The 14,259-nt window shown below is 35.6% G+C and overlaps 1 protein-coding gene across 17 annotated transcripts in view; it reads left to right on the forward strand.

Moving 5' to 3' along the window:
* Positions 1-11,753, forward strand: part of LOC131436556 (calmodulin-binding transcription activator 1) — a 477,355-nt gene extending 465,602 nt beyond the window's left edge. For all 17 annotated transcript variants that reach the window (XM_058605326.1, XM_058605327.1, XM_058605332.1 and 14 more), the window contains one exon: positions 23-11,753. In XM_058605326.1, coding sequence (XP_058461309.1) covers positions 23-154 — 132 coding nt within the window. In that variant the 3' untranslated portion in view covers positions 155-11,753. The remainder of the gene's footprint in view (positions 1-22) is intronic.
* Positions 11,754-14,259: the final 2,506 nt, after the last annotated feature.

The raw sequence follows: 14,259 nt of genomic DNA on the forward strand, positions 1-14,259 counted from the left end.
TTTTTTCTCATCACCCACACAGGCTACAGAGAGAACGAGCCGAAAAAGAGAGGCAGGTCCACCAACGCAGGGTGGAGTACCTCCCAAGCTTGCCGTATCACGTGGTAGCAATGCCCGGGGTTCAACGACCTACCAACGATCCAAGGTGAACTAGATTAGTAAGCTGTCCGAGCTGTCGGAATGGAGCAGGGATTTCAGTACAACGTTTACGTTGTGAAATTGTTAGCTGGATGGAAGGCAGTAAGCCACCCTGTGCTTAGAACAAAGCGCAGTGAAATTTGTGATTTACATTTTTGGTTAAGGCCAAACGGCCGCGTAACTGTTGTGTTATTTGCTAGAATGTCAAACATTTTTCAGTTAGCAGAACAGCTGTTGCGTTTATTGAATTGGTTGTTTTTATTAGTACTGTTAGTAATCTAAAACGGAATGAATTAAGTTCAATTGTTAATGGAACGTGTTCCTCGAGAAACACGTATATCTTTTGCTTCAGCCCACAGTTTAATTTGTTTGAAATATTTCCTTGCTTGTGTGTCATGCAACATTGTATGAAACATTGCGCTCCGTAGTTGAAACAATTGTCACATGTTGTAAGCTTATCTTGATTTAGGAAGCATCGATGCAAAGTTTGAATGTGCAATGTTACATAGATTAGGAAGATAAACGGAAAACCGAAATACGGGAGAGTTGTTACGATGGAATGTTGACTACTAATGAGATACCTGAATTTTTAACATAGGTGGCGGCAGAATAATGATAACAAATGAGAAATATAAGCAAATTGTGATTATTGAATTTTTTCTTTTAAGTAACTTGATTGTACTCCTGAGAGTTCTGAAGAAAATGATACAATAGATAGAGTAGTAGTTACAAGAAACACAAAGAGAGACAGAGATGAGATAAATTTATTGACGCAGCAAAAATAATATTTTTAATAGTAGTTGAAAAAAAAAAAAACAAAACGGGAGAAACTATTTATAGAATCAGAGATATGTTTTAATGGGAAACTAAGCAAACATTTAGATGAGGGAAACGTCATTAACCGCCACATACATTGCGCAGACGAAACGAACAGACCTGGGACGGTCGCGTCTGGTCAGAAAACCGACCGGTGACGGTCGCAAGAACGGAAAACGAACAGAGAGAGAATCGAACCGAGTGCGAGAAGGTCATTACAAAATTATGCGTCTTTTCAAAGACTGCTACTCTGCCACAGTTGGTTAGTCGGATAGACCTCGACGATGCAGGGTTGCTTTCTGTTCGATCATAAACAAATGAATGAATGATTTGTTTTTCGATTTCCTTCCCTCTCTCTCTTTCTCGCGCGCGCGCTCCGACGCAGGCCGGGGTAATAAGTTTTTCTCCTAACCTAAGTATTGTTGAAAGCGAATGTTAAAACGTACGATTCGGCAGCCAAATGTTGGACCTAAGAAGAGGACTTGTTTGGAAGGGAAAACTCTTTTTTTTCTATTTGACTGTTAGTTCTGTTGAATCTAGTGAAAATATATGAAATGAAGTATGTATAGAAATGGAGGAATGTATTGTAAAAAGGGCAGATTATATACTTAAATATTTATCTCTTCTTCAACTACAGAATATTCGAAAGGTAATATTGATGAAAACGGCTTAGTTTGTTGGTTCCAGAGCTAAGAATCGCAGATACACATGCATACACTCATACATAGATACATACATACATACATACATACATACATAAATTAGTCACGCTACTTTATTTACTAGAAGACGTGCGTCCATCTTATGACTTTGAAGACTTGTAAGCAAATAGAAAAGTATAGATCGAAACGCATACGCAAAAGTTCATTAATATTTCTACGGAGCTGAACGTTTGTTACATCTATTTTACTCTACACGCATACAGATGAAGCATATTCACAACTTTTAGAACATTGATAGATGAAAATGATAGGATGAAACAAACAAACAAAAATATTTCCAAGATATTCTACGAAAGCTCATTTGAAATGCATAATATTTATTCAATGAAATAATTCAAAATGAGAAAATAAAATCATATAGAAGACGAGTTTAGGTACAACTCAGTTAATCCAACAATTTTCGCATTCGCATTAATCTCTATAAACTATGATCATATTAGTAAGAGTATGTAAAATATTAGAATCATGAACATGATTGCACTTTTTCGATATACTATTTGATATCATTAAGAAGTAAAAAAAAAACAACAACAAATGCTAGAAATAGTCTAGATTGGAAATCCAAATAAGCCGTAAAACATGATGTAGCAAAACGACGAGGGATTACTGCGATAAGAACAAATCAAATGACGTTGATTTCAACCCCACTACTAAACATTTACAACACGAATAACGTTGAGCTTCTATATCTGTACTTTTTAAAGGAAAATTTGAACTAGAAACAAAATAACGATCACAAAGCGCTAAATCTAGCAAAACTGTAAATTCAATATCAATCGAACACTTCAATCTACGCGTCTGGGTCTTTACTGATTTTCCCCGGAAAAGTTAAACGTTTCTGAAGTTCTGTGTTTTTTATTTTCCAATAGTATTTCATCACCGGTGCACTTGAAATGTTCTCAAATGGGAAAAAGCTTTAAACAACAACTTAAAAAAACACACACTTACTCTCTCACACACAGACACAGTTCAAAGGTTTTTCACCCTCTCTCTCTCACAAACACACACACTAACGCGTAGACAAACGCAAATTTCTATTCCTAAGTATTGTTGTAAATATTCTTCTAAGTCCTCATCAAACAAACCGGGAAAACTATTGAAGCGGAACGATTTGTTCACTTGTTTCGTGGAATTTTGTCGTTAACAAAGTGAGGCTCGTTAGTTACGGAGGAAAGACCGTGTGAATTTAAAATCTAATTTCTTCCATTCTGATGTTAGGAAACATTTGGTTTTTTCTCAATTCGATAAGTTTGACAGTTGTTTGAAATATCATTTTATTCGTTTATATTATTGTTGATAGATTAAGAATTAAGTTGTTTCCCGTTTTTTAAAGTAGATTCACCATCGATGAAAGGTTAAGAAAATAATTGTTATTTTTTCAGTTTTACTTTTAGCTTCAAAAACATAATAATAAATGCATGTGATGCTATTTATTGGTTACTATCAGAGTATGGCGTTTTCTTTCATTCCATTTCGTTTTTTTTTCTTTTGTTACGTCGCAACTGTGACTAGCAGATCGTTGTTGGTCATCATTTTTAATTGAGTTTGTGCGTTGAGTGATACATATTTCTTCATACGTCTGTATATGGGTTTGCACAAGCACTGCACAGCTTACTGTGACTTATTCCTTCTTTTTCTTTATAAGATTGACTTTTCAAAAATAAACTTATTTCGACTCTTGCAATATTTGCAAGAGTCATAATGCGATACAACAGAAATAGACACCAAACCGTCTGTTTCTAAGCTTTATGCTGACTAAACGAAACAGGAAAAAAATAAACAAAGGTTAAACAAAGCCTCGGTCATGCGGAACTCGGGCGTTTCAGTTTCACTTGACAGCCGTAGCATAAGTTTCGGATCGGCGGTGCAACTACACCCATACTGTTTTCAATACCTTCATCCAATACCAAATTTTTACATACACTGCAATCAGAAACTATCGTATTCTCCATATAATATTAGTTGAATGAAATCCCAGACTCAATGCACGATCCAGATTCTAACAGTAAACCGTACGAGACCTATCGGACCATAGCTTTGCTACGCATCCGAAAACGTTCAAGAAGTTCTTTTGTGAAGGTAGCCGATCTTGTCTAAGGAGCCCATAGAGTCGGAATATAAATGCCACTGCAAGGTTAGAAACAGAATAAAAGAGTAGGCCCTGATTTCAAGAGTTATGCGTGCGTTACGCAAGACCGATGCTGATTGCGGGAAGCCTTAGTTTTTCGAGCTGATGCACAATTAATGATATGTTTTCGAGGTTGTCTTGTCCGGTCGGTCAGATGCTTTGTGATGGATGATGAACTTCGTTAAGGTTTATGATTTAGCTCGGTATTGTTGTTTTTTTTTACGTTTAATACGATCACTAAGCCAATCCCAGGGATTTCAAAACTTGATTTTATTATAGAATAAAATTGGTAGAAATATGTGACGAATATCATACAAGCTCCTATTTTAAAAGTATTTTTATAAATGCTCGAACCCGACCCCTATCCAATTGAGAATAAAATAAATTTACCCGTACCCGTGCATAAATTTTCTTCCAAACGCGAACCCAAAAAAAATTTTAGACCCAACACCGTTCCAAGCAAACATTTTTCTTCTGAACCCGAACCTAACCCGTACCCTTCGAGCCCGAAACTCGATTATCTCGAATCACTTAAAAAACAGTAAAAATGAGCATACACTTTAAAACTAGTCGGTCAATATTCAGTATTTCCGGATTCGACTGTCAGAAGCACCGTAGGTAGCGATCAAAATCTCCAAAATGGAACTCGCTTCGATTTCTCCGAGATGGTTGAAACGATTTTTACAAACTTAGATTAACATTAGAAGTCTTTTGGTCCAATAAGTTCCTATTTAATTTCATGATGATCCAACCTGGGCTTGGAAGCAGCGATGTCAACAATTTTCTAATCTTCGTAACACCCGGCGCGTATGAAAACCAGAGCTAAAAGCAGTCATTTTCATTTATTCAAAATGTACGAAAATGACGAGAAATAATTGTCACTCTCAGCTGCGCAAATTACGAGAACGAGATCCATGTCCAGTCAATGACATAAGTTTAAAAATTGTGTTCTTCCTTTCATTTGCCCTTTCAGCAGCGATGTCAGATCAACGGAAATCTCCGATAGATCTTCGGATTTGGAGATCGTCCACGGATGTACGGATCCGTAGATAAAATCTACCAAAATTGGAATATTTCTACGGTTTTCTTTGGGAATTGGTATTTTTGTACGGAAAACTACCGGAACGACCAGAAAAAACGTCGTTACCTGCTTTGCACCGCTAGAGTTTTCGAGTAAAATGTCAATCTACGGAACTGGCACCACAACTATCTGGCAACGCTACCTTTCAGTCATTTGCGGTTTTTGAGTGAAAATTCCATAGTATGCAGTGTCGATATTCAATCGAAGCTTCAAGAATGGAAAATGACAAAAATAAGTTTCACAATGAATTTTACCTGTTGGTGTGCGAATCTGTAGTAGTTTTGGTTTCCAAAGAGGTTCTGGGGTTTAGTTACTACGACTTCTTTCATAGTTCAGTTACTTTTTATAGCCCAGCGCCACAAATTTGCATTATATCGATGAAAGACTTCTGATTTTCCCTTCAGATGGTAGTTTGGTTTCGTCTTGTCATAGAGGAACGAGTGACGATAATATTGATACTCTTTTTTTTAAGTAACTATTTATTGGAATATGAGTTAAAATTAAATCATTAAGATTTATATTGGGTGTTCAGCCACAAGTGGTGACTTTTCAGCCCTGTTATATATATGATTTGGTTATTACCATGAGGACATTATTTGCTTCCGCAATTCTGAGATTTTTGTGTAGGGAAAATTCTAAACCTACTTGTATTGTGTAATGGGGAAAGGAACTTATATACTAACTTACTAACTAATACAGAGAGCGAATCGATTCAATTGAAGATTGCATCGATTTTTGTCGGAATTTGCTTATAATATTATGTGACATTACATCTAATGGTTCTATATTTGTGAGTCTGTGTAACTCATTTGTACTAAACCAGGGATGACGCTTCAAAATTATTTTCAGAATTTTATTCTGAATCCTTTGAAGCGTTTTCTTCCTGGTGGAACAACAACTCGACCAAATTGGTACTGCATAAAGCATGGCTGGTCTGAAAATTTGTTTATAAATTAACAACTTGTTTTTTAGACAGAGCTTAGAATTTCTGTTTATAAGAGGATATAAACATTAGATATATTTATTACACTTTGCCTGAATTCCTTCAATGTGATTCAAGGATGTGAGTTTTTTGTCATACTTTAAACCTAAGTATTTAGCTTGATCAGACCATGTCAATTCCAAGCCATTCAATTTGAGAATGTGATTATTGTTTGGTTTAAGAAAAGAAGCTCTTGGCTTATGAGGAAAGATAATTAATTGCGTTTTTGCTGCATTTGGTTTAATTTTCCATTTTGACAGATAATCACTGAAAATATTCAAACTTCTTTGTAGGCGACTGCAGATCACTCTTAGATTTCTACCTGTGGCTAACAGACTTGTGTCGTCACAGAATAGCGAATTCTGACAACCAACGGGTAGATTTGGAAGATCAGAAGTGAAAATATTATACAAGATTGGTGCTACACTCGAACCCTGCGAAACACCGGCTCGTACGGGTAGCAATTCTGATAGCTAACCTGAAGAGTACGAATATTGATACTCTCTTTTTTGCAATGAGAGACGAAAATGCTTCGTATCTCCTCGTTTGTTTTGGATGCGGCCATTAACGGATGAGACAGTAAACAACGAATATGAGGCTGTTTAATTGGACTCTTTCATTTCATTGAGAATGCGTGACAATTTTAAGCTCTGATGGAAACAACGTGCCGGTTCGTCCGATTTTTCAAAAAGTCCAGAACATTGAAAACAAATCAATTGTTTTTAAAAATTGTATAGAAAAAATATTCAAAAACCTGTTTCTGTAATTTTTATGCAATAAGTTTAAGTTTATTGTATTATCTACTATCAGGGGAAACTTTGTTGAAAATTAGACGAAACATTTCATTTTACAATAACTTTCATGGTAAAATTGTTTTCAATGTTTCCACCAGAAAGTCAGTTTAATAATCAAATAGAACCAAATTATCAACACTTGAACAAAAAATAAAAATATTGATATTTGGAACAAGTAATTGTGTGAAATGCTACTTTACAGTTCCTCGTTTTTCGATGATTGATTGATCATCATCAATGCAAATGTAAATTGGAATGCACAAGTAAAATGCAAATGTAAGAACATGTAAGTAAAAATGTGTGATTTGATAATTACATGGCTTGAATTCGAATGAAATAATAAACAAACGATCGATAGCAGCAGCGCGACTTGAATCGAGAAACATTAGAACACAAGCACATCGGTTACTCGACTGAGTCACAGTGCTTATTACTGTTCATTGAATAATTGATACATATAAATCCATACAGCAGCGCTTGGTAACCGAGTGCAAGTTGCACTCGGAGCGTGTAAAATTCTGTGCGAGTGGAATATAACGTCATTTGAAAAATTAAGTAGTTGTGAATTGTATCGTTTGTAGAATTCTGTCACCTGTAAAATTCATAATTTCTCTGTGTGCCCAACCTTTCTAGCAACCGTGTAAACTTATAAGCTTTTGCACTTAAAGATATGTCAGAATGCATTAATTATGTGTTAGATCAACTGTTAAAATGAGTCACTTTTGACTATGTGTCGTGTCGGTCTCAAAAGACGTAAATTGTAACGAGTTTTTCTAGGTGTGCACCTTAAAGTGAGTTAAATAGTTAATTTTAACTTTAATTAAAATTCCTTTCTCCAGAAATGTTGTAGACCATGTTGAAACAAGTAATCATGCCGTAGACATGAAGTCTTGGTGTCGAGATATAAAGTTTTCACAGTTCGAAATCTAAATCGAAATTTTCATCCTATCAGATGCACATCAATGGAGCGTCGTATTTCACACTCATTTTTATTCAAGAATATGTAAAATTGTGTGATTTGAAAATTACGTGGCTTAAATTCCAATGAAACAAAAAAACAAAAGATCGATAGCAACACAGCGCGACTTGAACCGAGAAACATTAAATCATAAAGCAAGTCAGTTAATCGACTGAACCACAGATGCACATACCAATTCGATTGGTTAATGGTGCATGTTAATTCATATTGCCGCACTTGCTAGCCGAGTGCAAATTACACTCGGAGCGTGTAAAATTCTGTACGAGTGGAATATTGATTCATTTGTAAAATTAACTTGTATCGTTTGAAGAATTATGTCACCTGTATTTTTCATTGTGTACAATTGACTTATATGTCGTGTAAATTCCATTATGTTTTTCTGTGCAAACAATTTTGAGCCAAATTTAGAAGAATTTTTCCGTTTTTCGGATTTTCGTTTTAAATGGCGGGCTGCAATTTGATACACTTAGATATGGACAATTCGCTCCTGACTGTGTCAATGAATCAAATCTTAAAAGTGAGCTGACAGCTCACAGCTCTTCACAAAAAGAAATAATGAAATTTACACGATATGTAAATCAGTAGTAACATGGAATAGACATGGGTTGAATCGAAATTTTGATTGAAAACTTTCATCGATGCAAAACTAAATCGTATTGCATTGATTTTTCAATGAATATAACCGTATATTTGAATTAACGCTTAGTTTGCGATTAAATTATATTGAAACCTACAGAATTGTAAAGTAACTTTATGTTTAATTACCTGCTCCAAATATGTGCATGAAAATAGATGTAAATTCACAGAATATTTTTATCTGTGTTTTTAAGAGAATCGCAGCTCACCAGCTGACTCATTTGCTACCCAGTTCGTCGCATTTTTAAGAGGGGAATAAGCTACAAGCTGAACGGATCTTCGGATCTTGAAGAGCGAGTTCTAAACGAGAAGAAATGTTTGCACCAAGTTTCATTATTTCTAACATACCTGCATTCTTTAACGGATTGAATGAGATATTATCTCTTATCTTACCTCTCACGGCACAAGAAAAACGAGTCACAAAATTACCCATCAGTTCAATTTAAATGAGCTGATGAGCTGATACATCGACTCGATTCATTTTGGTGAGCTGATCGGTTCGGAGTTGCTCAACAATATGAGCTGTTTCGACTACCTCTATGATACACACTTAACCCTTACCACTTACGCTTGCCACTAGACGCTACACTTACTTATGGAAACATAAAACCTTTCATTTGTATCTAAGTTTGTGAATATGATCCTGCTGTTTCTGAGAAATTGAAGTGATTTCCGGTTTGAAGTACACGATCACTTTTTAGTACTTTAGGAACCGGGAACGGAAATTCGGTATACCCAAAATCGATGTATTTGGTCATCAACTAACCAAACCTGTTGAATTGAAGAATGATACGGGTAGTTGAAAGCATTTTGCTTGATGTTACAGTGTCATGTATGAAAATACGCTCTTGAAAATGGAATTTTTTATTTACCAGCCTGTTATTTCGGAACCGGAAGTCATACCAGGATGAAATTTTATAGATGTTTTGGCACTTTTCACCCCGTTATTTTCGAATTGGAAACCTCGATCCGGGTAAAATTCAACAGTAGGCTATGAAACCGAGAGATATTTTATTTGAACCTAAGTGTGCGAAAATGGGTCACACAAACATTTTTCGTACTTGACGAACTGAGTCGAATGATATGTGATACTCGGCCCTCCGGGCCCAGGCTCAAAAATTGGCATTCACAGTGATTGCATAAGGAAGTCAATAATGAAGAATAGTAAAGTAACTTTCCATGCAATTGTCTGCTCCAAAAATGTGCATGAAAAATGATGTGAGTTCACAAAATAATATTTTATATGTGTTTAACTTTCAAATGAATTGATGAAAACAAGTGACTATAGAAGATTTATGATTATCGAAAAGGGTTTCCTACCATTGTCAGGTTTTGCTGTTTGCCACCAGGACGGCACTTGTTTATGGATTTGCCTAATTATTTCTGATAAATATGTATCACTCCACTCGCGATCTTTAGTTTTTGCGTTGCTTAGTATGAACTCATATTGGTAGTTTCCGGTAATAAAACAATTCGAAGTTCCCAGTACAATAGATTAGGCCGAATCCAAATCTATCAACCTGCAGTTGAAGCAGTGTCTCTAATAAATAAATAAAACTGAGCAAAAACATGTAACATGAAAACAGAATGAAACGTCCATACATTTTTCTAAAGTATTGTTTGGGGAAAATGAATAAATCAAACTAAATAAAACCACTCAATAGAAACCGTAGAATAGCGTTACTCTAGTAGATTGTGCAAATGCAGATAAATGATCAGATAGAAGCACTTTTTTAGTGATCGGACATGAATTTACCTAGATAGTATGTAGATACCGAGAGAATGAGATTCTTGCAAGTGGCGCTAGGTTGATCACTTGTTCCTTCTAGCCCCTCCATTTTTCGAGCAGAAGGTTTGAACATTGTAGTGAGCTCTTTCTCAATTCTATTTTAGATGATGTAGGATTTATATACTTTTATACAAATGAAAGAAGAAACCAAACGGAAAGAAAACCTCTTTCTGGATTACATTTTCCAGCTTGACATTTACTAATGAACGAATAATTGTCATCCAAGTAGACACTGAGAGTCATATGCAACTAGTTTGTGATATCAAAGGATAGTTTCCGTTTTTATTCGAATTCTTCACTCCTAGTCGCTAGTTTTGAAACCTTTCGCAATTCAAGGAGTTATGAAACTTTATAACACACAAACATACATAAACGTTAAAATACGACACCTCAAGAATCCAATTTGGCTAATCAAATATGAAATGAACAATATAGCATTAGATACTAGAATGCAGATACTAGTGATAAAAGCTTTAAACTTATCATCACATGCAGCAACTCAGTTTGAACCGAAATGTGCATAGAAATGATATGAACACCAAACTTAAAGTAATAAATGCAAGAAGGGTTATGAGTTTCACTAAAAAAAAACGAAGAAATCATTATTCAAAACACAGGAGAGAAATTTGAAAAAAGTCTGATTTTCTGTTGAACTGAGTTTGATATTTCCAAAGCTATTATTTCGATTATCGATCATCAGACAAAAATCAATAGAGCAAATCAAGGCACTTTCTATCAAGCATAACCTTTTCTGCAAAATAAACTGTACGATGAAAACGAAATATTTAGACTAGAAGTTGTAATAGATAGATTTTTATCTTCTTGAAAATTTTACATATGCAACTAAGCAAGAGAAGGATAAAACCAAGCTGTTCTAATGAGCGACAAAAACAAACAAAAAAACAAACAAAAAAATAAATAAATAAACATAAATGCAAATATTAACCGGAACCCAATCAGAGGAAGCTCCTTCAAGCAAAAAGGTTGTTGAAAAAAAAACTAACAAAACAAAAATGAATCTTTCTACACTCGTTCGCTTCCTTGGTCGAGGTGTGCAAGTATCCAAGCAATTCGCACATATTTTGGCTTCATCGGGCGGTCCTCGCATCGCTTTTCCGCGAACTACGAAGTACTAACTATCACCATAGCACTGTAATAATGTACATAAAGGTGTCAAGGCAAAAAAAGAAAAAGAAACATGAACTAAAGTACCTAAGTCCGGTTAGAGGAAGAGCATCGCGATCGCTGAGCTCGTGAATCCGCGCGAGCCATTTTTGAAAGATGGGACAAAAACAACAAAACAAAACTGACAGTATTGAAACATAATAAACAAAAAAAAAACAAGAATGAAACCTTTCGAGCAAAAACAAAACAAAATAATGATAAAGTTAAAGATGAAACACCAAATATACCATACATGCAAATATCAAGCTATAAGAAACAGTTAAGCAAATTATTACAAAAAATCATCAAAGTCAATCAAAACTGTTCTGGTGTACCAAATTTGTTATGTAAATATTGCGATCCGTTTGGGCAGCAACACGGCATACGTTTAATTTTGTATTGATTGTTAACTATTGTTTAAGAATCTTACATTGAACAGGTAAACAGAGAATAGTTTCACCAGCATTACATAATAACATTACGATACACATTCGTTCACCCACAGACTCACTCACACACACACACAAACAAATTCACGTTTGATAACTAAGAATTTTGACTTTCCCTATTCATAGTACGTAAACAAAAGAAAAGCAAGCTTTAGAAGCATGGCAGGCGCCGACTTGGCAAACGAAAGATGTTAGACGAATCGGTAGAGCTTGAACGGACTCAGTAGGCCGATCTGCAAACTGTAATCAGCTCTTCAAAATTTCTATTCAGCATAATTTACTATCATTATTATATAGTGAAAATACGGGAGAAAACAATGAAAATAGCAAACTGCATAGCAAAACCAAAAGAGAAATATTCTTATAACTAATTTATTGAAAAAGTTCTATTATATTGTAGCTATCTTTAAAAAAAATATTATATTGTACTTACAAAAAAAAAACATTTAACGATTTTAACGATTTCAGAAATAAAGAGAAAATTAATTCAAACTGAGTACATTGTTTGCTTATTTTTGGTTCTCTCTAATTTTCTCCAATGGAAGAACTCCCGCCAGAACTTCAAGACTCATTCACCCCTATTCTGTACGTCGATCGATTCGAAATATTCCGATCGAATGTGCAATTTCCGTTCTGCATCCGTTCGAGTTGGGTATGAACTCGAATATCATTCGTTCGAGTTGTTAAATTTTCGAACATCTCGATCGACTTGCTTACGTATTACTTATGTTCAGTTTAGAATCGTTCTAATTTGTTTAAACAAGTGTGACAGTTTCGTTTACTAAGAAATTAATAATATAAAAAATATAGAACGTGTAAGTAGTGTTGACAGCTTTGATGGTTAGTGTTCGAAATTTCTAGTGTTCCCGAACGAGAGTCGATCGAATCATACAAGTCGAACGGAATAAAGAATGCAAAATTCGAACTCGAACGAAAGTTTAGTTTTTTTCGTATCACAAATCCGTCGGATTGCAGAATCGGGGTGATTGTATGTGTCGAATGCATGCAGCCTAAAGCGATTCGCAAATAAAGATACTGAATTCACTTCAGTTTGATAATATGAGAGTTTGCAGCGGAACGAAAGCAAATGCATCCATATTCCATCACTGAAAGTATCGTTGTCTGATATAATTTTATTAGATCTTCCGGATGAACACCCCACCAAGATCCTGTTATTGTTCGAAGAAAATTTACTCTTTGTTGGCATTTTGTTATCAGATACCTAATGTGTCCTCCCCACGTGCACCCCGAGGTATTTGAAAGTCAAAACCTGTTGGATCATTCTTCTCATCATATGAAGCTGAAGCTGCGCGGAATCATGCTTTTTTGAAAAGACGACCAGCTCTGTTTTCTCCGCAGAGAATTCGATACACAGATGAACAGCCCAAACGGACAAGTTATCTAAGGTATCTTGCAATGGTTTTTGCAGATCAATAACAGATCGGCTGAAAAGTTCGTATCGTTTCTATGAGAGGGCCCCACTAGAATTAAATCCATACCATTTTCAGTTAGTACCAACCTTCAAAAGATACGTGTATAAATTTGACAGCTGTCTGATTATTAGTTTGTGAGATATTGCATTTTGAGTGAAGCTACTTTTGTTATTGTGAAAAAAATGGAAAAAAAAGGAATTTCGTGTGTTGATGAAACACTACTTTTTGATGAAAAAAGTGCCGCCGATACCAAAAAATGGCTTGATGAGTGTTATCCAGACTCTGCACCGGGTGAAGCAACAATTCGTAAGTGGTTTGCAAAATTTCGTACTGGTCATATGAGCACCGAAGACGATGAACGCAGTGGACGTCCAAAAGAGGCTGTTACCGATGAGAACGTGAAAAAAATCCACAAAATGATTTTCAATGACCGTAAAGTGAAGTTGATCAAGATAGCTGACACCCTAAAGGAAAGGAACGTGTTGGACATATTATTCACGAATATTTGGATATGAGAAATCTTTGTGCAAAATGGGTGCCGCGTGAGCTCACAATCGATCAAAAACAACAACGAATTGATGATTCTGAGCAGTGTTTGGAGCTGTTATATCGAAATAAAACCGATTTTTTTCGTCGATATATAACAATGGACGAAACATGGCTCCATCACTTCACTCCAGAGTCCAATCGACAGTCAGCTGAGTGGACTGCACGCGATGAACCGAACCCAAAGCGTGGAAAGACTCAACAATCGGCCGGTAAGGTTATGGCGTCTGTATTTTGGGATTCGCATGGTATAATTTTCATCGACTACCTTGAAAAGGGAAAAACCATCAACAGTGACTATTATATAGCGTTATTAGAGCGTTTGAAGGACGAAATTTCAAAAAAACGGCCTCATTTGAAGAAGAAAAAAGTTTTCTTTCAGCAAGACAATGCACCGTGTCACAAGTCGATGAAAACCATGATGAAATTGAACGAATTGGGCTTCGAATTGCTCTCTCATCCACCGTATTCTCCAGATTTGGCCCCCAGTGACTTTTTCCTGTTCTCAGACCTCAAGAGAATGCTCGCTGGTAAAAAATTTAGAAGCAATGAAGAGGTAATCGCTGAAACTGAGGCCTATTTTGAGGCAAAGGACAAATCGT

The sequence above is a fragment of the Malaya genurostris genome, chromosome 3 (assembly GCF_030247185.1).
Source record: "Malaya genurostris strain Urasoe2022 chromosome 3, Malgen_1.1, whole genome shotgun sequence".
In the NCBI taxonomy this organism is placed as follows: Eukaryota; Metazoa; Arthropoda; class Insecta; order Diptera; family Culicidae; genus Malaya; species Malaya genurostris.